The sequence below is a fragment of the Diabrotica virgifera genome, chromosome 1 (assembly GCF_917563875.1).
Source record: "Diabrotica virgifera virgifera chromosome 1, PGI_DIABVI_V3a".
NCBI classification, from domain to species: domain Eukaryota; kingdom Metazoa; phylum Arthropoda; class Insecta; order Coleoptera; family Chrysomelidae; genus Diabrotica; species Diabrotica virgifera.
In genome coordinates, this window is record NC_065443.1 from 293586419 (window position 1) to 293613740 (window position 27322).

Consider the following 27322-nt stretch of genomic DNA (forward strand, 5'->3'; position numbering starts at 1 on the left):
ACAAGTGCGAGATTTGTTTTAAGCAATTTAGTCAAACAAGTTCTTTAAAAGTTCATTTGAGAGTGCACACTGGAGAAAAGCATTACAAGTGTGACATTTGTTTTAAACAATTTAGTGAAGCAGGAAATTTGAAAACACATCTTAAAGTGCACTCTGGGGAAAAACATTATAAGTGTGAGATTTGTTTCAAACAATTCAGTTATGCAGATTCTTTGAAAAAACATCTGAGAGTGCACACTGGGGAAAAACCTTGTAAGTGCGAGATCTGTTTTAAACAATTCAGTGAATCAGCTTCTTTGAAAAGACATCTAAGAGTGCACTCTGGGGAAAAACTTTACAAGTGTGAGATTTGTTTTAAGCAATTTAGTCAAACAAGTTCTTTAAAACGTCATTTGAGAGTGCACACTGGAGAAAAACATTACAAGTGTGAAATTTGTTTTAAGGAATTTAGTCAAACAAGTAATTTGAAAACACATCTGAGAGTGCACACTGGGGAAAAACCTTACAAGTGTGAGATTTGTTTTAAGCAATTTAGTCAAACAAATGGTTTAAAATATCATTTGGAAATACACGCTGTTGAAAAACCTTAAGCCGCGTACAAACCAAGTTCGCGAGATGTTCGCGAACAGCTGTATGGACGAAAGTTCGTAATGGGTTCACATACTGTTCGCTTGGGTAGCGGTGTTTAGAACTTTTATTCATTTTGTATATAGATAAAGGTATTTTTTAGGTCAGTCTGGCAACGTGTTGTAGTTACCGACTATGCGAATATTTAACTCACGCCGGTGTCCGCGCAGTGAGAAATAACGATGGAATTTTAGAGAAAATGGCGAACTGACAGAATGTTTTTGTACTTGTTAGTTAATAAAGTTGGAAATATTAGTTGGTGATATTAATTTTGGCGAATAAAATAACCGTAAAGATAATTTGGAAGTTCTAAGCGGATCCATGTGGTCCTTCTAGTTGGATTAGTTCAAAATACAGTACAATTCATTTAGGTATATTGTTCAAACATGCATCTGAAAGTGCACACTGGGGAAAAACCATACAAGTGCCAAATTTTTTTAAAGCAATTTACTAGTAACGCTATTCCTAAACGTCATTTGACAGTGCATACTGGGGCGCTATTCTTGGCCACTCGTAAGTACAAATTTAATGTCATTCGCAAGATTGAACGATGCGAACGAAATAGAGTTTTTCGTCTTCTTGGGCACTCGCAACAATTTCGAATGTTCCAAACTCGCTACGACTGCTTGTAACCATTCGCATCGTCTTCGCAAGTGAAGATTGTAACGTTTTATGCATGATACTATAATAACGAGATAGTATTTTCCCGTAGCGCAAATATCTCCGAGTTCGCGCATGATGATGTAACTGGAGACCGGAAGTTGAATTTGAATTCTTGTTAAAGTTAAATGGGATTTGTATGCATTCTATGATGAAATTATTCAGTTAGTAAAATGTCATTAAACTTCAATCAAGAACCGACACAAACGGATTATCTATGAACTAAATTTTTATGCGCATGTGCCAGATCAGCCATTTCTCAATTTGTATGAATAGCAAATAATTTTGGTGACATTTGTCTTGTACAGGATCGGCGTTTGTTGTCACAGTTGTTTGTTTGGCTTGGCTTGGCGTTAGTATTTTTTTTTGTATCAGTTTGTAGCTCATAATATTTTGTATAGACTTATTTTCTAGGTTTTAAGTTTAGTTTTTACTTTATTTGTTTTATTTAATAAAAAAATCAGGAGGATACTGTAATGCTACATGAATCATTTTTGTGGGGTTGTAAGTTTTATATATTAACAAAGAATTCACATCTGAAGATTCACACTGTGTCCGGTAATTTTCACAACTGTCACAACTATGCCCATTAAGTGATTTTTAAGATATCCACAAACATAAGTAAAAGCATTTTCTGTGGGAATATTTTCTCTCCTGTAGCTGGTGTCTGAAATGGGTTTTGGTTGATTTTGTCTATCAAATATTGTTATTTAACATCCAGTAAAACTTGATTTAAGTCATTCATGCAATTCATACTTCCTGAATGTAAATATGTTTACCAGTGCAAAGCCCTTGAAAATTTAATGGTGTTGGGTTACACAATTACCAACCTGTTGCCTGATACTGCCAAAAAGTTTTCTAAACAGTATTTATTTATGCATCTAGTTTTTAAATAAATATAAAGACCAGTTTTGCCAACATGTCCCACAACTATTAATTGTTAATAGCCTACAACTATTAATTGTTAATAGCCTACAACTATTAATTGTTATTTTCCAACATTTATGCAATTTAATTCTTTTTGAGATATCTTGATTATGTGAATTAATTATTTTAAGCTTTTTCATGAACTATAAACTATCGTATAAAAAATTAATTTTGTATTTATTGGGATTTCACAAAGAATTTGAATCTAAAATATCATACAAATTCTCTAACCTTTCTTTGACCTCTACTGTACCAACTGCATCTGCAGGAAGAGCACTTACGCCCGGTTTCATAATCAACTTAAAGTGAACATTAACTAAAGTTCACTTTAACGTTGACATTTACCCATATGAAATGCATTGACAAGGGTACCAACTTAAAACTTAAAGTCCACTTTAACTGATTATGAAACCGGGCGTTAAAGTCATATTTTATATGTGTTCATTCCACAAGCCACGTGCTGTGTTTAAAAAGTTGAGAATCCAATACTCACAAAAACTTCCATAAAGTACTTTTATCAGCAAACCTAAATTAAATTTAATAAACTATGTTTCATTAAATTGTTTCTGTAGTTTGTATAAAACAATAACTTAGGTCAAATATATTAAAACAATTTATGACTGACTACTTGAAATTCAGGATTTTCAGGAGTAACATTATATAATTTAGCTAATTCAAAAAGTTTGATCCAATATCACTTGAAATTGTTTCAACATTCAAGTTAATGCTTGATAATTGACAATACACTCTTCATAATAGGTTTACATTCTCTTGATTATACTTGCGTTCCAACAAAAAAAAGCTAAAGACTGCTTTCATATGGAATATAAGCTTCTGACCATAATGATCAAAACGTTTCCATATATTCATAAAATACGTTAGACTTTAGGGACATTTCATCGATACATAAAATGCAGGCTTGTCTTGTTCTAACATTGTCCGTGATGATATTTTCCAAATCGTACGTTCGCTATCTTTGTCATACAACGCACTCAGTCGAACAGAATGTAGTGACAAGAAGTGACAAACAACGGTATGAAATATTTGACACGGCTTCAGGAATATTTGCTTTGAATGGGGTTTGTATGTTGATTGTCTAGTCACAGATTGAGTTGTTTATTAAATAATTTTGATTGTGTATTTGATACATAATTGATTTAAGGCGTGAAATTAATAAAAAGTTATTTATTGTTTATTATTTATGGAAGATCCAAGCAGAGAACGAATATAATGAATTAGGAAATACCTCGAGAAACAAGTAATTGGACCTAGGTTTTCACCCAAAGTAATCGAAAGTAGAACTGGAAGTCGATATTGGAACTCTTCGTGTAACTTTGCGTCGATTGATCTACGATTTTACTAATTTTGTCATCTTGTTTTACATTCATATCATATTTTGAGTGACTTTAAAGCAGTACCTACGGTTGTAACTCTAAAACCGAAGTCCGATGTCAAATTTCTCATCTTTAATACCATCCATGGGTTATAAGCTTTCATTCGACACCTCATTTGCCATTCTATCTGTATTAGTAACTAAGGAGTTGTATTCGCGGTCGGACGGATATCACTTGTGCTATTGCGGTGACTTTAAAATAGTACTTCCGGTTGCATTTCTAAAACCGGAAGTCCTAGGTCAAATTTCCCACCTTTAGTACCATCCATGGATTATAAGCTTTCTTTCGACACCTCATTTGTGATTCTACCTGGTATAGTGACGGAGGAGTTACATTTCCGGTCGGACGGACAGACAGTCTAGGTCAAATGTCTCACCTTGAGTACCATCCATGGATTATAAGCTTTCATTTGACACCTCATTTGTCATTCTACCTGGTATAGTGACTGAAGGAGTTATATTCGCGGTCGGACGGACAGACAGCCTATTAGGTCACACCAAGTCGTTCAAATTCTCACCAACTTGTTCACACTTTTTCAAAATTGGTGAAAACAACAAATTATATTTTGTATCGTTGTATCAATATAAGCCAAAAAGAATAATTAGTGAATGTCACGCCACTATAATATATTTTATTATTGGTCTTTCAATGCTAAAATCAGGATAAAAAAGGTATTTTATCCATGGTTTTAATCAATATAATTCTCACCATTACTTTGTTTTGTATTTGCAAACTTTTGTAAATCAAAAATAATTCCACCATATTAAGAATGTCAACAAAAGCCTGCCCTGTATGCAACCTTTTTCTCAGTGCAACTAAAATTTTATTGATACACGCCAGAAATGTGTGAGACTTTTCTCAGTGTACTCGCGTGTACACTTGCCAACTCGATACTAAAATTTGCTAAAATTAAGTACATGCTAACAACAAAAGAATCGCCGTCCGTGTCGGTTCTTGTGAGAGATATGTATTCTTTGCTTCAATGTATTCGAAAAAAATTTAGTGTCGAGATTCCTATCAAAATAAGTGTCAAAAATAAAATATAAAATACACTTAGCTCACAACCGCGAACAATTCAAACTAATCGGACATTACGAATGCTTACGAACCATTACGAACTTGCGGGTCTCCACTTACGTCACGACTTCCGGATGTGCAATATATTATCTTGTTATTTATAGTATCATGGTTTTATGTTTGTTTTTAAATGGAATTTGGAAATTGTGTAATATATTTATTTGTTGCTGTGACTTTTATGTAGAATAATAATTGGTACGATAAGTTATTATATAATTTTATTCATTCATTAATATCTAATACATTTTTTAATTTTCCAGGTAAAGTTAAAGTCATTTTTAAGAAGAAAAATTCTTTTGGTTAAAGGCATTTGAAAATTTTGCAGTTAGCAAATTATGATTTTTTTCATAAATTCCAGCAATAATTTTTTTTCCTCGTTTGGCATTAGTTGTTCGTTTTGTTTTAACTTATGGAATTTCCATTTTCAAAATACAAATATAAACAATATTTAACTGTGTAACGGCGTGTAACCACGTATAACAAAAACGATAAATAAATAATCGAACCCTAACAGCCCGGCTACACGCACCGTCTTGCCTGAAAGCATGCCTGCACAGTGGTTTGTGCAGGTAAGAGCCTGCGTATGGACGGCAAGACTATATCGCGCACAGGCCTCCAAGCGCGGACTGTATCCTCCTCGAAATGCTGAAGATTTTACCTGTGCAGTTTTTGGTTCTACAGTTTTACTTGCACGTGTGGACGGTAGTTCAGTCCGTTCTTCAGTCCCGCAAAAGTTTTCGAGGTGGATAGACCAAGATGAGCGACATAAAAAGTGTTACGAAACAGTTTTTAACTGAATTTATAGTTATACAAATATTTGCCAGCATTATGGAAGGTGAAGAGTAGAGAATATTCCGACAGGAATAAGAAAAATGAAGCATACGCTTTTATTTAATACGTAATATTTTATTTTTTTATTTTAAATTGATTATAAAATAGGGGAGTCTTTAAAATAATATAATTTTTTTACCGTTTTTTAAAGATTAACTATTTTTTTCCAATATTGGTATACTACCGCTGAAAAAAGTTTATATACTTATATAATATACTGAAACTGTTTGCTTGTGGCATGTTTAAGGTAGATCATTGTTTAACTGTCTAGTTATACAATGGTATTATGTTTGTATGGGATTGGGCCATAATAATTGTAGGTGTAATGAAAACTACATTTCTTAATTAACTACTGTTTGACGTTTCGATATCCACTCTGGAAATCGTCCTCAGAAAAAATTAAAAGAAAATTAAATATGAGAAATGTTCCTAGAATTTTGAAACCTAATTTTCTTTTAATTTTTTCTGCGGACAATTGCCAGAGTGCAAATCGACAGGTCAAACAGTAGTTAATTAAGAAATTCTCCGCAGGAGCCACTTTTTATTCCAATTACTTCTACAGCGTCGTTGCTTGTTTGTTTGTTGCTTTTTTATTAATCAACAATACAATAACGCTTCCATTAAAAAAACCTCTTCCGTGCTGCTCATCGTGTCGAATTCTCTGAAAGACTGAAGTTTGCGCAGTCCAGTTTTTTACGTGGCCTGCACGTATGGACAACGTACGGTGTAGTTATTTTGTTCCGTCATGCCTGCACAGTTTTGGACTGCACAGGCAAGACGGTGTGTGTAGCCGGGCTCATGATAACGTGCTAACCCTCACCCCCTAATCTATGGTGCTAACCTAACCGAATTCCTACAGCAGTGAAGACAGATATTTACAGTGTTGCTAAATGTATTTAGACGTCAACAATGCGAACGGTCGCCTGTTTCTGCGAACGGTGGTCAAGAATACCGTTTTTAGGAAATGTTCGCAAATCAATCCTTCGCAATGGCGAGCCTGGTGAAAAACATTATTAGTGTGAGATTTGTTTAAAGCAAGTAATTTGAAAAGACATCTGAGAATGAACACTGAGAAACCTTAGTGCGAGAATAATTGTTGTTGTTGCAAGCAGTTTGCTCAGAAAGTTGAATTGAAAAGTCATTATTGATATTACACACTGGAGAAAATCCTCATAGGTGTGAATTATATGTTTTAAAAAATTTAGTAGAGCAAGATATTTGAAAACGCATTTGAAAGTGTACACTGGGGAAAAATATTACAAGTGTGGGATTTGTTTTAAGCAATTTAGTCAAACATGTTCTTTAAAAGCTCATTTGAGAGTGCACACTGGAGAAAAACCTTATAAGTGCGAGATTTGTTTTAGACAATTCCCTAGACACAGCGTAATATAAAAGGACAAAGGACTGGTCATAAAATTGATATCGGTAAATCCGTATCCGCTGGTTAGCACATTGTGTCACAAGCTAGTAAAAGCAATTCAAGAATTCTTGAAAATTGACTAAACTGTTGCCAAATCTATTCGTTAAAAAAATTTCTAATAATTTTGATTTTCGGTAGAAAAAAATCGGCAAATTAATTTGAAAATTAAGAATTTTGATTTTTCGGTAGAAAAACAGGAGGATTAGGTAGATCGGTAGATTTGACAGGTATTTTGTAGATTACCGAAAAATCGGTAGCTGTGTGGCATCACTGCAATCTGTTTTCTGCAATATTTATTTTAATGTTACCCTAGATATTATTTTCTTACACACCACTGCGTTGAAATCGATATAAGCTGAATCGATTTTAACCCTTCTCAAGCATCAAATCTGCATAATGTCAGATGTCACAAGGGATAGGTCATGGTATCTGTCAAAAAATAAATAAACAAAACAGTTAAGACAGAGTGAGAGTTTTAAATTTTGATGATACTTTACTTTAACGGAATTTTACTAATATCAATACATACCTTTTTTAATGGAGAACGCTAACTTAATATTTGCTGGGACTTATCAAATATCCCCTTTAGAAGTAGAAGACATGAAACTTGAAATTAAAGAGGAGAATGACTTGGGTTCAACATATTTACGAGACCATAAGTCTGAATATGCAGATTCAGTTACAATTAATGAAGCTTCTGGTCCTGGAGCAATGTTCAAGTTTCCAAAAGTTGAACAAAAGAACAAAATAAATTGGGAAGCAGGACTGAACATTAACCACCAATACTATCCTTTCGAAAACAAGTATTATTTGAATACATCTATAGATCTTGGAGATTTTAAAACTGAAGAGACTAAGGAGTACTCTTTATCTAAAACATTAGCTGAAAGTGGCATTAAAGAAAGAAAAAGAAAGTTTACAATATCTAATGTCCATATAAAAAAATGTAAGTAATATATCAATATCTGCTATCTAAGACACTCATTAATAATCTGCTCAGTGGTGTACTACTGTTCGAGGTGTGAAATTACATAAACAGGGGATCACTTCATAAAACAGGTAAATCACTTGTTTATAGAATTCCAAACCTCCAACAATAGCACCTTGAATATTAATGAGTCTTTTAGATAGCTAGTACTACTTTAGTAAACAATACATATTTATTTAAAAATACATTTAATACAGTTTACTCCCTCTATAACGAGAATTGAAATGACAGACTAATTACCTTGTGATAAGCCGATCTCGTTATATCGGACAATGATAATATTGTGCATACATATCAATAAGTAGTTTTCTAAGAAATTTACTTCGTATAGTGAAGCCATTCTGATCAATATAAGATGTTAAATATTGCTGGAATGGCGCTTTTGACAAAGAATGAAGAAAATAAATAGGAAGAAATTGATAGGCGGTGAAGTTAGGCATTACCGTATACAGGCAGCTGGGATATTTATTTATAGCCATCACCGCGTAAAAAACAGGTAAAAACATGTTCTTTGATCTTTTTTTTTATTTATTTATCCACGGGAAACCCCATTAACAGTAAAAATACAATAAACACAATAAAAGAATGTGTGTGTACTTTGTACGCACGTAAGAAGTTATACTTCTACTACATATTATGTGATTTTTAAGACAATATCAATAATTAAAAAAAAATAAAAGAATAAAACGCACACAAACACATTGAAAAATGCCACAAAGAAAAAATGATTTCTGAACAATAATAATTGTTGGCAAAAATTTTAAATACGCATTTTCTGAAAAAAAAAATTATATAACAAATATACTTACAATCATAACATGCATAAAAAAATAACACTTGCATCGGGAATTGAACCTGTGAATTTCTTGGCGTTTTGATTCGTAATCGAAGCATAGACTCACTCGTCTAATCGCACATTATTTATCATGTAGAAAAATACGGTAACTGAACGTTTTACTGTTTGACAGTTGTTTTGAAAATTAAATTATGTAGTTTAACTTTTGTGGAAGAAAATATAAAAATATAACAAAACAGTAAGAAAACAATATATTAGATGAAGATTGGTAGAACTTTTGTTGGTAATCAAATTAAGTATGTAAATCAAAGCATAACATACCTACTAGATAAATAAATCTACGCCAAAAAATCATAATTTAAAAATAAAAATCGAACCTAATTTGGGATTTCTCTCTAACATCCGCATTCTTGAGAAAATAAATGTATGTATTTCAACCTAATCCAAATGTATAATTACAATATGATTATAATAAAAACTACTTACCAAATTAGAATGAGTTTTCCTTGTCCTAAATAGTCCAAAAGTCCAAAAATATAGGTATATGAAAACTATTTAAAAAGGCAGTATAACTATTAACTAACTTTTGTTTGTTGTTTCTTTTCACACAAATTTTAAAACGCAACAACCATAAATAATCTAAATACAGCTGTGCCACAGCCGCCATATTGAATAATTTTTGACATGTCATTTGAACATCCAATCAGAACAAAGTTATAATGCGCATGCGCCCGGTCGCTAGGTTTTACCATATAAAAATTCACCCTCTATCGCCAGTAAAGAAGTATAACTTCAAAAAAAAATGAGGTACAATCATTCATTAAAATATAAAAAGTAAAAATAAGAAAAGCAAAGGCTTGAAAACTCACCAGGCAAGATATTCAAAACATAATAGTTAGAAATATAAAATGTACACATGTAACTGAAACAGATCAATAAAATTATACAAAACACAAATACAATAATAAAATACAACAACATTGCAAAATGAAACCTAATTAGAATAGAATAGAAAGAAGCTTTATTCTCAGGATTTAACAAGTTACATACAAATATAAATTGCCAATAGAGAGAATGGTGTCAATTACAAATTATAGTGGTTGCTGTAACAACCTACACTTAACATAAAAGTAATATTAAAATATAATAACAATAATAATAACAGTGACATTTAGATTCAGATAAGAGCCCTCAGTCTCCCTGCAGGTCGGCTTGAAGGTATTCTCCCACTTTGTATGGTTTAAGGTCTATGAGCAACTGTTGAACAGACTTTCTATATTTATTTATGTCAGTTTCTATTTTGATGCTGTAAGGCAGTTTATTAAAGAATTTAATACAGGCATATTCTGTGGTTTTTTCAGATGCTGTTAGTCTATGTATTGGTATATTATAGTTTATGAGATTGTTTCGTGTATTTGTATTATGGTTTGTTATGTGTTTCAAGAATTTATGTCTATTTTTAAAAATAAAAAGTAAGCATTCATATATGTATGTTCCAGCCATTGTTAGTATGTTGAGCTTTTTGAAATTACCTCTACACGAATCTCTGTATTTCAAGTTAAGTAGAGTTCTGATAAGTTAAGTAGAGTTCTTAGGACAAAAAATAATACTAAATAGGGAAATTCAAACGGAAGAAATAAAAAGAAGAAGAAAGTTAGCATGGGCAGCATTCGGCAAACTGAACTATATACTCAGAAATCAGCAAATTCAACTACATCTTAGATCTAAAGTTTTTGATGCTTGCATTATTCCGATATTAACATATGGGGCACAAACATGGACAATCACAAAAAAGAATATGAACATACTCAGAGTCACTCAACACGCGATGGAAAGAGCAATGCTTGGCATATCACTTAAGGACAGAAAAACAAACACATGGATAAGACAGAAAACCAAAGTCACCGATGTGGTACAAAAATCACTAAAATTGAAATGGGAATATGCTGGACATGTAGCTAGGAGCGATCTTAACAAATGGCACAGAACAATTCTAACCTGGAGACCATACGAACACAAAAGACCCAGAGGCAGACCTCCTATGAGATGGACAGATGATCTGAAACGAACTGCCGGGAAAAATTGGCTACAAGTAGCGTACAACAAAAAACAATGGAAAGGAAGACTTGAAGAGGCTTATGTTCAGATGTGGACGTGAATGGCTAGACGAGGAAGAAGAGTTCTGATTGCTCTTTTTTGTAGTATAAAAACCTGTTCAGCGCTACTACTCCCCCCCCCCCTATCAAAATTATTCCAAATCGCATTACAGAATGATGGTTTGAAAAATATACAACTCGTTTACATTTTTCGTCCAAATAATTTGCTGTTATTCTGAATGAGTAGCAGATAGATGCTAACCTCTTACAGATCTTATCTATATGCACTCCAAAATCTAAATTTTGGTCAATATGTACCCCCAGAAATTTTGTGCTTTGGTTTAGAGTAACCATTTGTGATTGAATTGAGACAGTTTCTGGTAAGGTACTATTATTTGTTTTAGTGACGAAACAGATATAATTTGTTTTTTCTCTGTTCAGTATGAGTTTATTCATATTAAGCCATCTCTGTGCTTTATCTAATCTATTATTAGCTATATTCAATAAATTATTCAAGGATGATCCTATAGTAAAAATGTTAGTATCATCTGCAAATTCCACAATAAGAGTATTCTGATTGTTATCTGTAATGTTTAAAGCTAAATCATTTACATAAAAAACAAAGAGAAGAGGACCCATAATACTTCCCTGAGGAATTCCCACTGAAATGAGACCTTCATCAGAGAAGCAATTTCTTCCCTCATACTCAAATTTTACTTTCTGTTTTCTGTTTGATAGGTATGATTTTATCCAATTATAACCTGGCCCTCTAATGCCATATCTGTAAAGTTTTTCCATTAGTATTTTGTGATTTAAGGTATCAAATGCCTTTGATAAATCTAAAAATATGCCCATGGATATATATTTGTTTTCATAACCCTCATTTATCTTTGTTATAAAATCATAAATGGCAGTCTCTATAGATTTTCCCTTAAGGTACCCATGTTGTGCGTGGCATAACAGTCCCTCATTATAGAAAAAACTGAGAAGCCTGACACACATGACTGTTTCAAAAACCTTTGAGAATGATGGTAAGATGCTTATTGGACGATAATTTTCTAGTAAAGTGGCATCACCTTTTTTATACACTGGTTTTACTACAGCTATTTTTAAGTTGTCTGGAAATATCCCATTTATGAATGTATTGTTTATTATATGACATAATGGTATAGCTAGCTCATATGCACACAGTTTTATTATATTCGTAGGTATCCCATCATAACCTGAAGTGAATTTATTTTTCAATTTTCTAATTAATTCAATTACTTCATTTATAGTTACTGGCGTTAGAAAAAATGAGTTTTTGTTAAATTGTATTTTGGTGCTGAATTCTATTTTTGGTATATTTTCTGAAAGATGTGTAGCAGCATTTAAAAAATATTCATTAAAATTATTACTTACCGTGACTGGATCTCCTAGTATTGCTACATTATTATCGCTAGAATTTGCCTGTGTGATTTCTTTAACGATTTTCCATAGACTTTTTGACTTATTTTGACTATTATATATTTCTTGCCCATACTGCATTTTTCGTGAATCCACAAGCATTTTATTATACTGACGTTTTATTTGTTTGTACTCATCTTTGTAATGGTCATCTACTCTACTTAACATTAGCAAAAGGTCTAAGCGATTTTTGTATTGGTTTATTTCATTTGTATGATAGTATTTGATACGTTTTTTATGTTTATTTATATTTTTTTCTGGAAAGCATTGGTCAAATAACAAAGAAATGATTTTCATAAATATAACCCATTGCTTTTCTATATCCCAATTTGGTACTGAAAAAAGCTCCTCCCAGTCCTCATCTTGCAGCATTTGCCTAAGATTTTCTTTACTGTGAGAATCAAAAATTCTTTTCCTAATTTTTATATTTTCTTTTTTGTTTATATGAATACTGAAAGTTATTTTTTGACCAAGATGATCAGAAATATGAGTATCTAATACTTCTGCTACATAAAGTTCACAGTTTGTAAAAATGTTATCAATGCATGTCTTTGAAGCTCTACATATGCGAGTATACTCAGAAACTGATGGCAATATATTAAATGTTTGTAATAAATAGAGAAAGTCTGCTACATCTTTAGTCTGACTCCTCAAATCTATATTAAAATCACCTGCAATAAAAACTAGAGAGCTCTCACCTAAAATATACATTAAGACATTTTCTAGAATATCTAAAAATTCCTGCACACTAGACTTTGGAGTATGATATATACAAAGAATTAAAATTTTGCAATTTAAAAAACACACTTATACACATGAACATTCAAAAACATATGTTTTTGCCTTAGAACTTACATCTTTTCTTATCCTCCATGATAAGCTTTCTTTTATGTAGATTGATGTGCCCCCATGTTCGCCTTCATCTCTACAGAAAGCAGAAACTAATTTGAAAGCCATAAAATTGTGATTTTGTAATTGGGTATTTGATTTCCAATGTTCACTTAAACAAACTGCGATGCACTCTTTATGTTGTAAGATTTCTTCTTGGATTGTATCCATACAATTCCCCACTGATTGAGCATTTTGATGGATGATACTGCTCTTTATAACTGAGGATCCTCCTATATTGGTGGCATCCTCTTTTTCATGAAAAACCTCGAGGCTACTGCTCCGTTTGGCCAAGCCTCTCGTTTCCATGCTTCTCTAGAATCGTCTTGTCTGATGGTAACTTTCATTGAGGCATAATGTTCCGGGTGGGATGATGAATGCTCTTCACATTTTACGCCTGGGAAATTCGGCTTCAAAAAGGCCTTCAGTTGCTCAGGTTTAGTTCCTGGAGTAAGCCTAGTGACATGAAATGATATAAATTTTGGAACTGCTTGAACCTGGGAAGTATTTTCATTTCGGCCCACCACAAAACGACGGGTTCTACGTTTGGCTACTTGCCACTCATTATTTTTATTAGGTGTGCGTACCTGATCCCCTAATTGTTGGATATCTTGCATGTTATTTGTAATCTGTGCCTGTAAAACAGCACTATTTACTTCTTGCTGAGTGAAAACTTTATTTTGAGGGTTTCGTTTATGTACTTTATGAGAGGAAGTGGAAGACGAGGATGGTAAGGTTTTAGGTTGTTGTACCAGCTTAGCTTTGTAACTATCATTTGCCTCTATATTTTCTGTAGCATTTACAACAGTTAAAGATTCTTTTGAGTTTGCACTTACGATTCCGGCCATCGTGGCAGTACTCACTCCTTTGTTTACAGTTTCATTTTTTTCCATAATTTTAATCTTGTCTAGCAATAATTGATTATTTATGTGTAACACATTATTTTTGTCTCTTACTTCACTTAACAATTCCTTTAAATACTTGTTTTCCAATTCTAGTGATTCAATTTTTTGATCGGCATTTCGTGGTAAACTAACCTCACGTTTACAGCAAATGATTTTATTTCCATTTTCTACGATAATTTTGCCTTTTGCCCGTTCAGCACAACTTTTATGATAAATAGAAAAACATATTTTACAGACATATACTGCACACGATTTGTTACAGCATTTCATTAATACATTTTCTTCATTTTCTTTCGGTAAATATGACGAACCGTCATGTTCGGCCGCCATCTTGGCCGATAAGAGATAAGAGATTATCCACATGGCAAGAGATCTCCTCAGTTGGCTCAGGCTTATATTAAACAGATCCATATCAAAACCGTAAGGAAGCACATATATCTATCTAAAGGCATGTTACTACCGTAGGATGTTCTGTGAAAGGCTGTGTTAAAGGTAACATTGTAGCGTAAACCTGGATATGGAACATTAAATCTTATACTATCCAACAAACTGGGGCAATCAATAAGTCCATTAATGATTTTGAAAACAAAGACACCTCCCGAAATATCACGCCTAACACTAAGGGGAGCTAATGATAAACGTGGCTCAATCCCAATGGTTCTCAATATAAGTCTGAGTTTTATAAGTACAGTATTTTAGGAACTTATGTTGGACTTTTTCAATAGTGTCAATATGAATTTGATGGTAAGGAGACCAAACTACCGAACAATATTCTAATATAGATCTCACTAGACAACAATAGATTAACCTAACAGCATCAATAGAGAAGTATTTAGAGTTTCTTTTAACAAATCCTAGTAATTTAGAAGCTTTTACGGATAATGAATTGATATGTTCGACAAATGAGAGCTTTTCATCCATGATAACACCTAGATCTCTAATAGACGAGACATATCTAAGAGGTTTACTGTCTATGTGATAAGCAGTATCAATTCTGTTTAACTTACGGGAAAAACTAATATAACAACACTTCTCAACACAGAACTGAAGATTATTGCAAATGCACCAATCAAATAAGCGATCCATATCAGACTGCAAAAGTTTCTGATCCTCAATATCATTCACAGCTCGCCAAAATTTTACATCATCAGCCAACATTAAACATTTACTATATAAGAAGCAATTAACGATATCATTAACAAATAAGTCAAAAAACAGGGGAGACGTATGCCCACCCTGTGGAACACCAGAACTTACAGTAATAACATCAGAAAAAAGACCACCCACTTTAACTCGTTGGGTACGGCCAGATAAAAAGTTTTTAACCCACTCAACAAAATGGACATGAAAACCTATGGATGCCAATTTATTAAGGAGAATTTGGTGATCAACAGGATCAAATGCCTTACTGAAATCCGTATAAATAGCATCAATCTGCGTATGATCTTCCATATGCTTTAAGAGATCAGATTGGTAGCAAATTAGATTCGTTACTGTAGATTTTTGTCTGCAAAAACCGTGCTGAGATTCAGAAATCAGACCCCTGCACACCCACGACAGCTGCTTAGCTACCAAACTATCAAAGAGTTTGGGAATTGCGAATTGAATGCGTATACTACGATAATTTTCTATGTCATTCTTCTTACCTTTTTTAAATATGGGTACAACAAAACTCTCCTTCCAAGCACCTGGAAATGTAGAAGACTGTAAGGATTTATTAAATAATAACAGTAATGGCCCAACAACAGTACAGACACATTTTTTTAAAAGGAAATTAGGAACACCATCTGGACCGCTGGAAGTTTTATTTGGAAGAGAACATATATATATATACCATCAAAAATATCAGTGACAGTAAGGTCAGTGATATTGAAGCAAGCACCGATGTTGCTATCTAAATGTGCACTGGGTAACTTGAGATCGTTATTACTGGGTAAGTAAACAGTCTGAAAGAAATCTTTGAATAAATTAGCAATACCTTGTCCATTAGAAGCTGACCGTTCATTATAAAACATCAAATCAGGAAGGTTGTGACTAGACAGCTTATCCCTAATATATTTCCAAAAAGAATAAGGGTTATTCTGCAATTCAGCATCTAAACCTCTAATATACAGGGAAAAGAATGCATCAGACAACCGTTTACATTCTGATCGGAGACGAGAGAAATTGGAATAATTAACATCAGACCGATTCTTCATGTACAGAGAGTGGGCATACTTCTTTTCTCTCGTCAAACATCTAAGATCATGAGAAAACCACTTAGGAAAAGTAGAAGATCTATAGCGTTTCAAAGGTACAAAAAAAGCGATACCTGTAGCAAGAATTTCATTGAATACTTGAGTTGATACATTTATATCGCTATAACCCAAGCATTCCTGCCAATCTATAGCAGCCAAGAAGTTATTAAACTCAAAGTAGTTGCCGTTCTTGAAATCATAGTAGAATTCATCATAGGACAGACATGAAGAGGAGGATGTGTTTAAGGCCATCAAACTAGCTTCATAGCCAAAATGATGTAAACTAGAGTTCAGGAGAGGATCACCCGCCCTTGTGATAACCAAGCCCCTATCGTTAGAGAAAACCAGGTCTAAAAATACATTGCTGTCATTAGGTAAAGAGTTTAGTTGGTAAAATTTTAGGTAACCATAAGCTTGTGCCACATCAACAGCTGGATCACCTCCTGGACAATGAACTAGGACACCAAACTCATCATTGGACCATACTGCATTTGGTAAGTTGTAATCGCCAAACATGTAAATATTAAGTGATGGATACTGAAGAACAATTTCTTCCATGGATTGGCAGTGCCACATGTATGCTTCCCGGGGAGAATGAGGAGGAATATAAGTACCCCCAATAATAAACTTGGACTTACCAAACTGACACAAAATAAGAAGTTGTTCAATACGGTCTTCATTGATAGAGATATAATGAGATTGCAGCTTGCTCCTAACCAATATCAGGACACCACCTCCATTCAATTTGTCACTGGATTTCAGGCTTCTGTCTCTGATCTCATTTTTCCTCGTTATAACCACATACAGTAGAACTCCAATTATCCAGATTAATTGGGACCGGACCCGATCCGGATAATTGAATTTTTCTCAAAAAAGGCCTTTTCCGGGAAAGAAACGTAATTACAGCAAAACACAATGGAGAACATATACAGTATTTATTATGACAAACAATACAATATGTAAATGACAAAGTTTACATTACATAATATTGACACACAATACTGAATCACAGTAAAATGAATTATTTTTTTACAAACTTGATTTTTTCTTTTTCTCAATCTGATCCGGATAATTGGCGATCTGGATAATTGGAGTCCGGATAATTGGAGTTCTACTGCATGTCTCTTTATTTAGGGTTATAGTTCAATAGGAATTTCATGGGACACCTAATGTACCTCGTTATAAGCGAAACCTCGCAATACCTGTATTTGTTGTAGAGAGAGTATACTGTATATCTGTAGGTACTACAGAGAGCATACTGTATAGTAAAAAGGTCTTAAGTCAAAAACATGGATTTTGACTTAGGTTTCTTTTAATCATTTATTAAATTCAACTAAGCCTTGAAATTCAATCACTATTCATCTATTTTTTTAAAATACATACTAAAAACCTTTTCAAAATCACTTCTCAACTTTTTTCTATAGCCAGTTTTTCTTTGATACCATTACTTCTCTTTCTTATTACTTTTAATTTAGTTATTATTACTCAAATATAACTCTTACAGTCTACCCTTAGTGCTAGTCTATTTCGGCGTTCTTGACGTGTAGGAATTAGAGGGGCTAGATAGACAGATAACCAGCAGAGGCGTAGCTGACAGGCCCGCAGGGTCTGCAATGCGGGTGGGCCCGACGTTAGGAGGGGCCCCTTAACGCCTTCAAGCTTACCACATTACAGCCACATTAAAATTTTTTGTTTGTGCCTTCAGGCTCTACGTTCAGAATCTCAATATTAATGTGAATAATATTTAACTCACTGAGCGCCTGGGCCAAACAAAGCGTGAGTTAAATACAACTTACGTGGCGTTCAATGTGTTAATACTTCCACTTTCTTTAAATTGGGGACCAAAACATATTTTCCTAATAAGCATCAAAATAGGGAATTTGGAAGGAAATAATGAAGCGGGTAATTGACATAACTCTTACTCTTTTCAGGTGCAATTTAGCGTTTCGTACTTTCGTGGACATGTTGGTAGGTTAGATGAGAGTGAATCCGAAAAAGTTATTTTTTTGTCGGTGGTTCTTTTACTAGATAAAAATGATCCTGTTTTAGCTAAATTAATCGATAAAAACAATAACTAAAAAAACACAAATTACTTGAGCCCCCAAATTCAAAACGAAGTTATTTTGCTGGCTCAAGAAACTGAAAAGAAATTGATTAATTTAATTAAAAAAAAATTGTTTTTATTCAATAATTCTTGATACCACTCAAGATATTTCGAAACACGATCAGCTTAATTTTATTTTCCGGTATGTAACTTGCGATGAAAATAATTTATCTTCTAAAGCAGAACTTGTTGAAAGTTTTTTGGGATTTATTCGCATGTTAGACCAAAGTGCAGAAGGTCTTGTAAATGAAATTTTAAAATTTATACAATCAAAGCATTTTTCAGTACAAAACTGCAGAGGAAAGGGGTATGATGGGACAAGGGTTATGAGTGGTGTATATTCAAGCGTACAAATAAAATAAATAAAAGGCTTATAACTGACATTGAAAAAACAGCTTCCTATGTTAATTGTGCATCCCATAATCTGAAACTAGTGTTGAACGATGCTGCTGTTGGTGTACAGGAGTTGTTTTCTTTCGGATATAATTAAAAAGATTATGTTTTTTTAGTGCAAGTATTAGAAGATAGGATGTGTATGTATACACCGTACTTTATAAAATGCTTAAAAAAAACGCCTATAAAACTCTAATAGTTCTGTTGAAAATGGAGTAATACCGTCTTAAAGTGGTGTTAATTCTGTAAAACTATGAAGTTTTCAAAAATTACATTTTTTGAGATGTATGTATATAATATACCGTATCATTTGAATTAAATTTTTGAGATTTTTTTTGAATGAATCATCGTTTAGTAAGATGATTGAAAGGTAAATTGTGCAAAATTGAGAGTTTTATAGAAAAAATTGTATTAGTTACACCTTTTTAAACAAAATTCATGTAAGTCTCACTTTCAGCCCACACCGTACTTATGTCCATACATTTTGTTTCTTTTTATTATAACCATAAGATAGCTTAATTATTCTTCTTTCATGTTCAATTTGTAAAATTTCATTTGATCGATTAGTTAAGTTAAAGAATTACATTAAAATAACACAACTGTGCACTTCGCTGAACGCTAGTTTACAGTGCGCCAATGTTTGTGAGGAGGGTGACTTTAGGATTATAAATAAAAAATTGTAGAAGCTACAGATTTAATTTTAGAAAAATCTTTATATAAGGCTTTTTTTGTAAAATTTTCTGAATTTTCCAATGGCCAAGTCAGTTTTTTTCAAAAATTTATATTTTCGGAGTTACATATTTAAAAAACATCTATTTTCGCAGTTCATTTGTTTAATAAAAAATGAAGGACCCACTTCTCGATTAGAACTTTTTGATGTTTCCTAAACATAGATGTTTCCTGAAATATGTAAATATTTCCTAATAATTTAATTACATTGACAATTCATGCCGATAAGAAATTCACATTAAGAAGGTTTAACTCAGCTGATTTACTCTTAATTGTTCATCTACTATGGTCTCTTTGTATATTGAAGTCATGCATTTTGTAATAATACCCTCAAAAAGCTTTAGAATACAACTAACATTACATACAGGTCTACAGTGATGAGCACGCTAATAACCGGCAAAATAACTCAAATGATGGAAAACAGTAAGTTGTGAGACAAAAAGAGGTGAAACCTATAGAGGTGGGAAATGTAGCGATAGAAACCTATAAATATACATTACATTGATTATTTCCCACCTTTAGACATATCAGAGGAGTATGTCAACTAAACTGTCACTGTCACAGTGGCACAAATTTTTGTTGTCTCTGTAGTTAGGTTTCTGTGGGTTTCCTGGATGCACAATATCTCACATTTCGTGTTTTAGCAGAATTCTGATAAGATGTCTTGTTTTGCTATAGTGATTCTCTTAATATTTATGCTCGCTACTGTCAGTGGTGGCTCTGATAAGAACCGTTGTGGCTTGATGTTTGCTATCTGTTTTGTTTTGGTCCGGTATTGGGAAGGATTAGCCGTCTACTAATAGATGTTCCGTGGAGGTTCCTTCCTTGTCCCCCACTTAGTGTACAAAAAAGTAATAATAAAAATAAAATGCATTGAATAGTAAAGTACCTCCCACAAATAATACTTTGACTTGATGTACCGAATATGGGCTTATTATCCTTGTTCAGCAAATCAAGTTAGTTCAGTAGTGTAACGGTAATCAAAGTTGTCTTCAGAAAGTATTAAGAGTTATTCAAGAAAATGTCAACTATCTGTCTTAAATATTAAATATCGCCTTTTACAATATCTGCAGCAGTCACAAACAATACTTCGGTAAAATGTAACTACAGACACAGACCACATTTTATAAGCCCAATGAACAATGTATCTAACTCTATCTAAAGAAAGCAGAATAATATAGCCCTTTAATCAACTCCCAAACTATTGGTATCGTTTTTGAAACACGTTGTATAACTAAATATTAACATTTTATTTCTTTTAGGGTTAGCTCGTATAAATTCAAGAAAAAGCAATATATCCACCTGCATTATATGTGGAGAAATTTGTATAGGAATGTCAAAGTTTTTTTGTCACTTCTACATCTACCATTATATAAAGAAAACCAAGAAGAAGAAGACAGTCACAAGCGTCTCACAAACCGTGTCCCTTGAATCTCTGCGAAAGAAAAATAAAGAAGAATTACTGGAATCTTATTACGAAAAGATCTACACGTTTGATAAAATTGAACGTTTATATAATTGTAATGTGTGCTTGAGGAAGTATGACAAATCCCACAGAAAGTCACATTTGATTTGGCATACGGAAGAATGCAGAGTCCAATGTGAAGTGTGCTATAGAGGCTTCCATACCGAATCATACTTCAAAAGACACCTCTGTGAACCAACGAAAGAAAAAACTTTAAAGTGCGAATATTGTTTCAAGAAATATGTAACTAGCAAGCAGTTGGCTATTCATATGAGTAAACACACTGGAGAAAAACCATATAAATGTTCAATTTGTCCAATGCAGTATTCAGGAACATGGGCTCTGGAAGCGCATATGGGACTCCATACTGGAAAAAAACTGTTTAAATGTAATGTATGCTTTAAACTCTTTACTCATAATTTTAGACTGAAGAGACATTTACGCCAGCACGCTGAAAACGGTCCTTCAACTTGTACGATATGTTTAAGACGATGTACGAGCAAAAGTAAAATGAAACAACACATGAAAGTACACAATATGCAAAATTCGGTCCAATGTGATGTATGTTTTAGGATTTTTGCTCGAAAGTGTGACTTGAATAAGCACTTACCGATACACACAGACCATAAACCTTTCCAGTGTGACGTTTGCTCAAAGTCTTTTAGAAAAAAGGGTCAGCTGAAGATTCACGCTTACATACATCGCAAAGACAGACCTTTTTCATGTCAGCTATGCTCCAAACAATTCGTATTGAACTGTTTACTCAAGAAACATATGGATCTACATAATGTTGATAATCCACTGCTTTGTACATTATGTTCTCGAAGTTTTCTGACAGAAGATGCACTAAAACGCCATCAGCGCGTACATAATGGTGACAAACGTTACGAATGTGACGTATGTTTCAAGGTATTTACACAAAACTGTAACTTAACCAAGCATATGCTTATACACACAGGCGAGAAACCCTTTAAATGTGGTATATGTTCCAGATCTTTTAAACAAAACTGTCAATTGCAGCAACATGCCTATGTTCACGGCGGAAAGAAACCTTTTTCTTGCTCGATTTGTTCTAAACAGTTCACCATGAAGTGTATGTTGAAGAAACATATGTGTTTGCACACTGGAGAAAATCTGTTAAAATGTGAAATATGCTCCAAGCAATTTTCATATAATTCTAGATTGAAAAAGCATATGAAGACGCACGGTGTGGTCTTAGATGTCAAACCCACTCCAGCTAAACCAGTACGCGAAAAAATTAAAGAATCAGATGATAAATCCTTCAGCTGCGATATTTGCACGAAATCTTTTAGAAAAAAGCCGCTTTTGCAGCAGCATATGCTCGTGCACAATGGGAAGAAACCTTTTTCGTGCACAATATGCTCTAAGAAGTTTACATACAACTGTCAACTGAAGAATCATATGCGTGTGCACAGTGGAGAGAAGCCATTCAAATGCGACATTTGTTCTAAACAGTATACATCAAATGAGAATTTAAAGACGCATATGCTTAACCACACCGGTGAAACACCCTTCAAGTGCCACACTTGTCCCAATTCATTTAGAACAAATAGTCAAATGAAAAAACACATTTGTATAAAAAATGAAGAAACTGCAATATTAGAATCGGTGGAAACAAATAGTTTTTAATTTGTAATGGTACATAAAACATGGACGTTAATTATTTTATACCATTCAAGGTCTAAAATTGTCGAATGTCTCACAAACCTCGTCCGTTGAATCTCTGCGAAAGAAAAATAAAGAATTACTGGAATCCTACTACGAAAAGATCTACACGTTTGATAAAATTGAACGTTAATATAATTGTAATGTGTGCTTGCGAAAGTATGACAAATCCCACAGAAAGTTACATTTGATTTGGCATACGGAAGAATGCCAATGTGAAGTGTGCTATCGAGGCTTCCAAACCGAATCATACTTCAAAAGACACATCTGTAAGGGCGGATCCAGGACAGATTTTCGGGAGGGGCCATGAACTTTTTTGGGGAGGGTACCGTGGGATCTGGGAGTAATTTTTAAAAATCATGGATACAAAGGTGAGTTTTAAGGCACTTTTCACAAACTTTTGAATGTCATAAAGACATTCAAAATTCCTACACATTTCTTCGGATCCAAGTGCAGTTCTTTTAACAAGTTAGATACTTATTTTTCCCAATGCTTCTTCTGTCAGGCCTTGTTCTTCCCCTCTTTATTGAGTTTCACTAATTATTTTTATGTTCTAATAAGCGTCAGTCAACTTGACAAAGTCTTCACGAATGTTATTGTGTATGTAGGTATCTCAAATTTAAAGAAAATGTTCCACATGAAATACGTCGGTCGTTTTTTTAAATATTACAGAGTAATAATTTGCACTTTGAACCTGATTCATTATTTGTTTAATTATTTCTTCACCAAAACATGTTATCAATTAATTTTGACTGGTGCTACTAATTTATATTGCTCGGGAAGATGCTGTGGATAGGTGTTGCTTAAGAGTCTTATCTTCTGATGCTACTCTAAACCTTAACAATTCCCCTCATTACTAGGTCCAGCATCTTCGTCCAGAAGCAGAAGGCCATCATCACTCTGGCCTCTTATACGAATGATTTGTAGACCTAAAGAACACTACCTTATAGACATAGACTCTACTATTGGTCTTATTGATCTGTTTAGACCTCTGAGGGTCTACCTGGTCAATAAATGACTTTTGCGGGTTGCGACTTTGTAGAAAATCCAGCCCAACCTGAACGTTGAATGCTACTTCTTGTGATATGATGTTTTTTCATGAGTTTGTATGGCTCAGTCTTTGCCCATGAGTTTGATGAAAGATGTTAAAGGTTTCGTGACAAGGCTTTGGGCGATCATCCCATTATTGTGACCATATTTTTCAGTAGAAAAATAAAACTCAGCACTTGCAGGACAATCCCTTTTGAATGTGCGAAAGTACCAACCAACTACTTTGTTTTTCTAAGTGGTCGCGACCCAAGTAACGCTACATTTCTTTTTTATTCTTTGTGTGTACAAAATATGGAAATTAATACGATTTTGATGGCTATTCAAGGTCGTTCTAACATGTTGATTTACAAAACATAATACGTCTTTCTTGAGGTGTCCGTTACTGCTTTTGTTCAATTCTAGTCCAGAACACATAATATCGTCGGTATACTGCGAAAACCAGGTAAATGTAGAAATACCGAAATCGAGAAAAAACGTTTTTAAAGTTTATTGCTTTATTTTGAATTATACGGACCAGTTGTGTTTGATATTCGATATGCTAACGAAAGATGCATATATCAGAAATAACATTCTATCATTAGTTTGAAAAAGTGAAGAGACCTAGCTGATTAAACCTAAATTTAAGATCAAGGTGCGATCACTTACCTAGTTTTACCTGTAAATCAAAATAAATCACACTGTATTAAAGACACTTATCAGCTTTTTACTGAATATGGTAGATATACAGCAGTAGAAATATATTGTTTTCCGGCAAATATATATGTGCGCTTAGTTGGTTTTACATGCCACAGAACTTTGATTTTATGGAAGTAAGTAGCGATATATTGTTTTATTTGAAAATGAAAAGTTGGTTAGGTGTAACTTATTTGTTTATTATATAAATTATCTGCTGAATGGTAAATTGTATCATTTATTGAGTTTTACCTGTATGTAGAACGTAAAAAGCTGAGAATTTTGATATACTTAACTCAATATTTTAAAATTTGTCATTTACCTGGTTTTCGCAGTATACTGACGATATGTACTTATCCACTGTTTTGTACATATACATGTGTTTGAAATTAAAAACATTTGAACTGCAAATATTTAAATTTATATCTTTTTAAATTCTCGGAGGGGGCTATTGCCTCCATGGCCTCCTCCCCGGATCCGCCCTTACTGTAAAGCAACAAAAGAAAAAAATCTTAAAGTGCGAATATTGCTTCAAGAAATACGTAGCTAGTAAGCAGTTCGCCATCCATATGAGTAAGCACACTGAGTAAACAAACCAATGCATTATTCGGGAAAAATGGGCTCTGGAAGCGCATCTGGGACTACATACTGGAAAAAAACTGTTCAAATGTAATATATGCTTTAAACTCTTTACTCATAATTTTAGACTGAAGAAGCATTTACGCCAACACGCTGAAAACGGTCCTTCAACTTGTACGATATGTTTAAGACGATGTACGAGTAAAAGTAAAATGAAACAACACATGAAAGTACATAATATGCAAAGTTATGTCCAATGCGATGTATGTTTTAGGATTTTGGCTCGGAAGTGTGACTTAAATAAGCACTTACCGATACACACACACTAATCGCGCCAGTTAATTCATCCATTGTAATGTTTGGTAAATATAAAGTCAACTTCTTGCTCGCCCTTTCTTTCCTCGTTTTCCACTTGTACTGTGTGGTTCGTGTTGTAGTAATTTCTGGAAATACTCTTTCCATCGTCTCATAATGTTCAATTCGTCAGTCAGTAGATCTCCATTCTGATCTTTTATTGATGTTATTGCTTTATGTTTATTACCTCTTATTCCTTTTATGACCTTATAAAATAATTTCTGATTGCTTCTGCTATCATGTTCTAATTTGTCTCCAAAATCTTTCCTAAGCTTTCCTTGCTAAGAGTTATAATATGTATATGGAGGCAAAAAACAAGGCGGAAGGATTCGTGCAACGAACAAACGGAACTAGGGGAACTGTATAACGAACCAACCATCAGTCGTTTCATACAGGCGGAGAAAGAGATGGATGGGGCACGTGATGAGAATGGAAAGGATGAGGATGCCACATATGATCTTAAAACGGGGCCCAATCACGAAAAGAAGAACGGCCCAGACAAAGATGGTTTGATAGCGTACAGGAAGATCTCAGAATCGAAGAGGAAATCGATTGTTGCGAAGAAAGAGCAACAAACAGTAGTTAGTAAACAAGGTGCATGATTGAAAAAGAAGCCACTTCATTTGATATTTTGTAATACACTAAGCATCAAAATTAACGCACCACCTTAAAAATGGGACATTTTTGATGTCTCATATTTCCTAAACCTGTTGTCCGATTTTAGCGAGATTTTTAGTAGGTATATTATAGCTTTATTATTCAAGAATATCGATGTAATAATATTTTTGCTAAACAGGTAAGTGTCATAGCGGATGTAACAATGATGGCGAGTTTCTTCCTCAAAGTTTGGAACACCCTGTGGAATATTCTAGCGTACTCGTATATAAAATATTGAAATTAAAACTTAACTGTAGCCTTAGGCTTTCCTAACATTTTGCTTTTTGATTCATTCGTTTATGTGGGATAATAAAAAAGTTAGGTGCTTTAACAACTAGCCATGTTATTCATCAATACAGGGTGTTTCTAAATAAGTGCGACAAAGTTTTAAGGGGTAATTCTGCATGAAAAAATAATGACCGTTTGCTTTATAAACATATGTCCAAAAATGCTTCGTTTCCGGGATACGGGATGTTGATTTTCTTCTTACAAATTGACGATATATTTATTGCTCTAAAACCGGTTGAGATATGCAAATGAAATTTGGTACGTTTTAAGAGGTAGTTATTGCGCATTTTTTGACATACAATTAAGAATTTTATATTCACCATTGGCGTGCATACGGGATGTATCTAAAATGTTTATACCTGTATGTACGCCAATTCTTAATTGTATGTCAAAAAATGCGCAATGACTACCTCTTAAAACCTACCAGATCTCAACCAGTTTTAGAGCAATAAATAAATCGTCAGTTTATAAGAAAACAATTTTTCATACAGAATTACCCCTTAAAGTTTGTCGCAATTATTTAGAAACACCCTGTATTGATGAATAACATTGTTAGTTGTTAAAGTACCTAACTTTTTTATTATCCAACATAAGCGAATGAATCAAAAAGCAAAATATTAAGAAAGTCTTAGGCTACAGTTGAGTTTTAATTTCAATATTTTATATACGCTAGAATATTCCACAGGGTGTCCCAAACTTTGAGGAAAAAACACACTATCATTGTTACACCCGGTATACAATGACACTTACCTCTTTAGCAATAATATTATTACATCGATATTCTTGAAGAATTTAAGCTATACTATACTAAAAAAATCACTCAAATCGGACAACAGGCTCATGAAATACCAGACATCAAAAATGTCTGATTTTTAAGGTGGTGCGTTAATTTTGATGCTTATAGTGTAGATAGGTAGGTATTATATTTTATCATATTTAATTGTATTTTAGCCCTAGACCTTCAACACCTGTTGAGCTTTGTAAATAAATAAATAAAACATGGACGTTAATTATTTTAGTTCGCTTTTATAAACGCGTTTTGCATTACCTGCC

The 27322-nt window shown here is 33.5% G+C and overlaps 1 protein-coding gene across 1 annotated transcript; it reads left to right on the forward strand.

Moving 5' to 3' along the window:
* Nucleotides 1–7351: 7351 nt before the first annotated feature.
* LOC126885312 (oocyte zinc finger protein XlCOF6-like) lies at nt 7352–27279 on the forward strand. The gene is made up of 2 exons (XM_050651833.1): nt 7352–7882; nt 20781–27279. The coding sequence occupies exons 1-2, from the start codon at nt 7474–7476 to the stop codon at nt 22631–22633; spliced, it is 2262 nt and encodes a 753-aa protein (XP_050507790.1). The 5' UTR covers nt 7352–7473; the 3' UTR covers nt 22634–27279.
* Nucleotides 27280–27322: the final 43 nt, after the last annotated feature.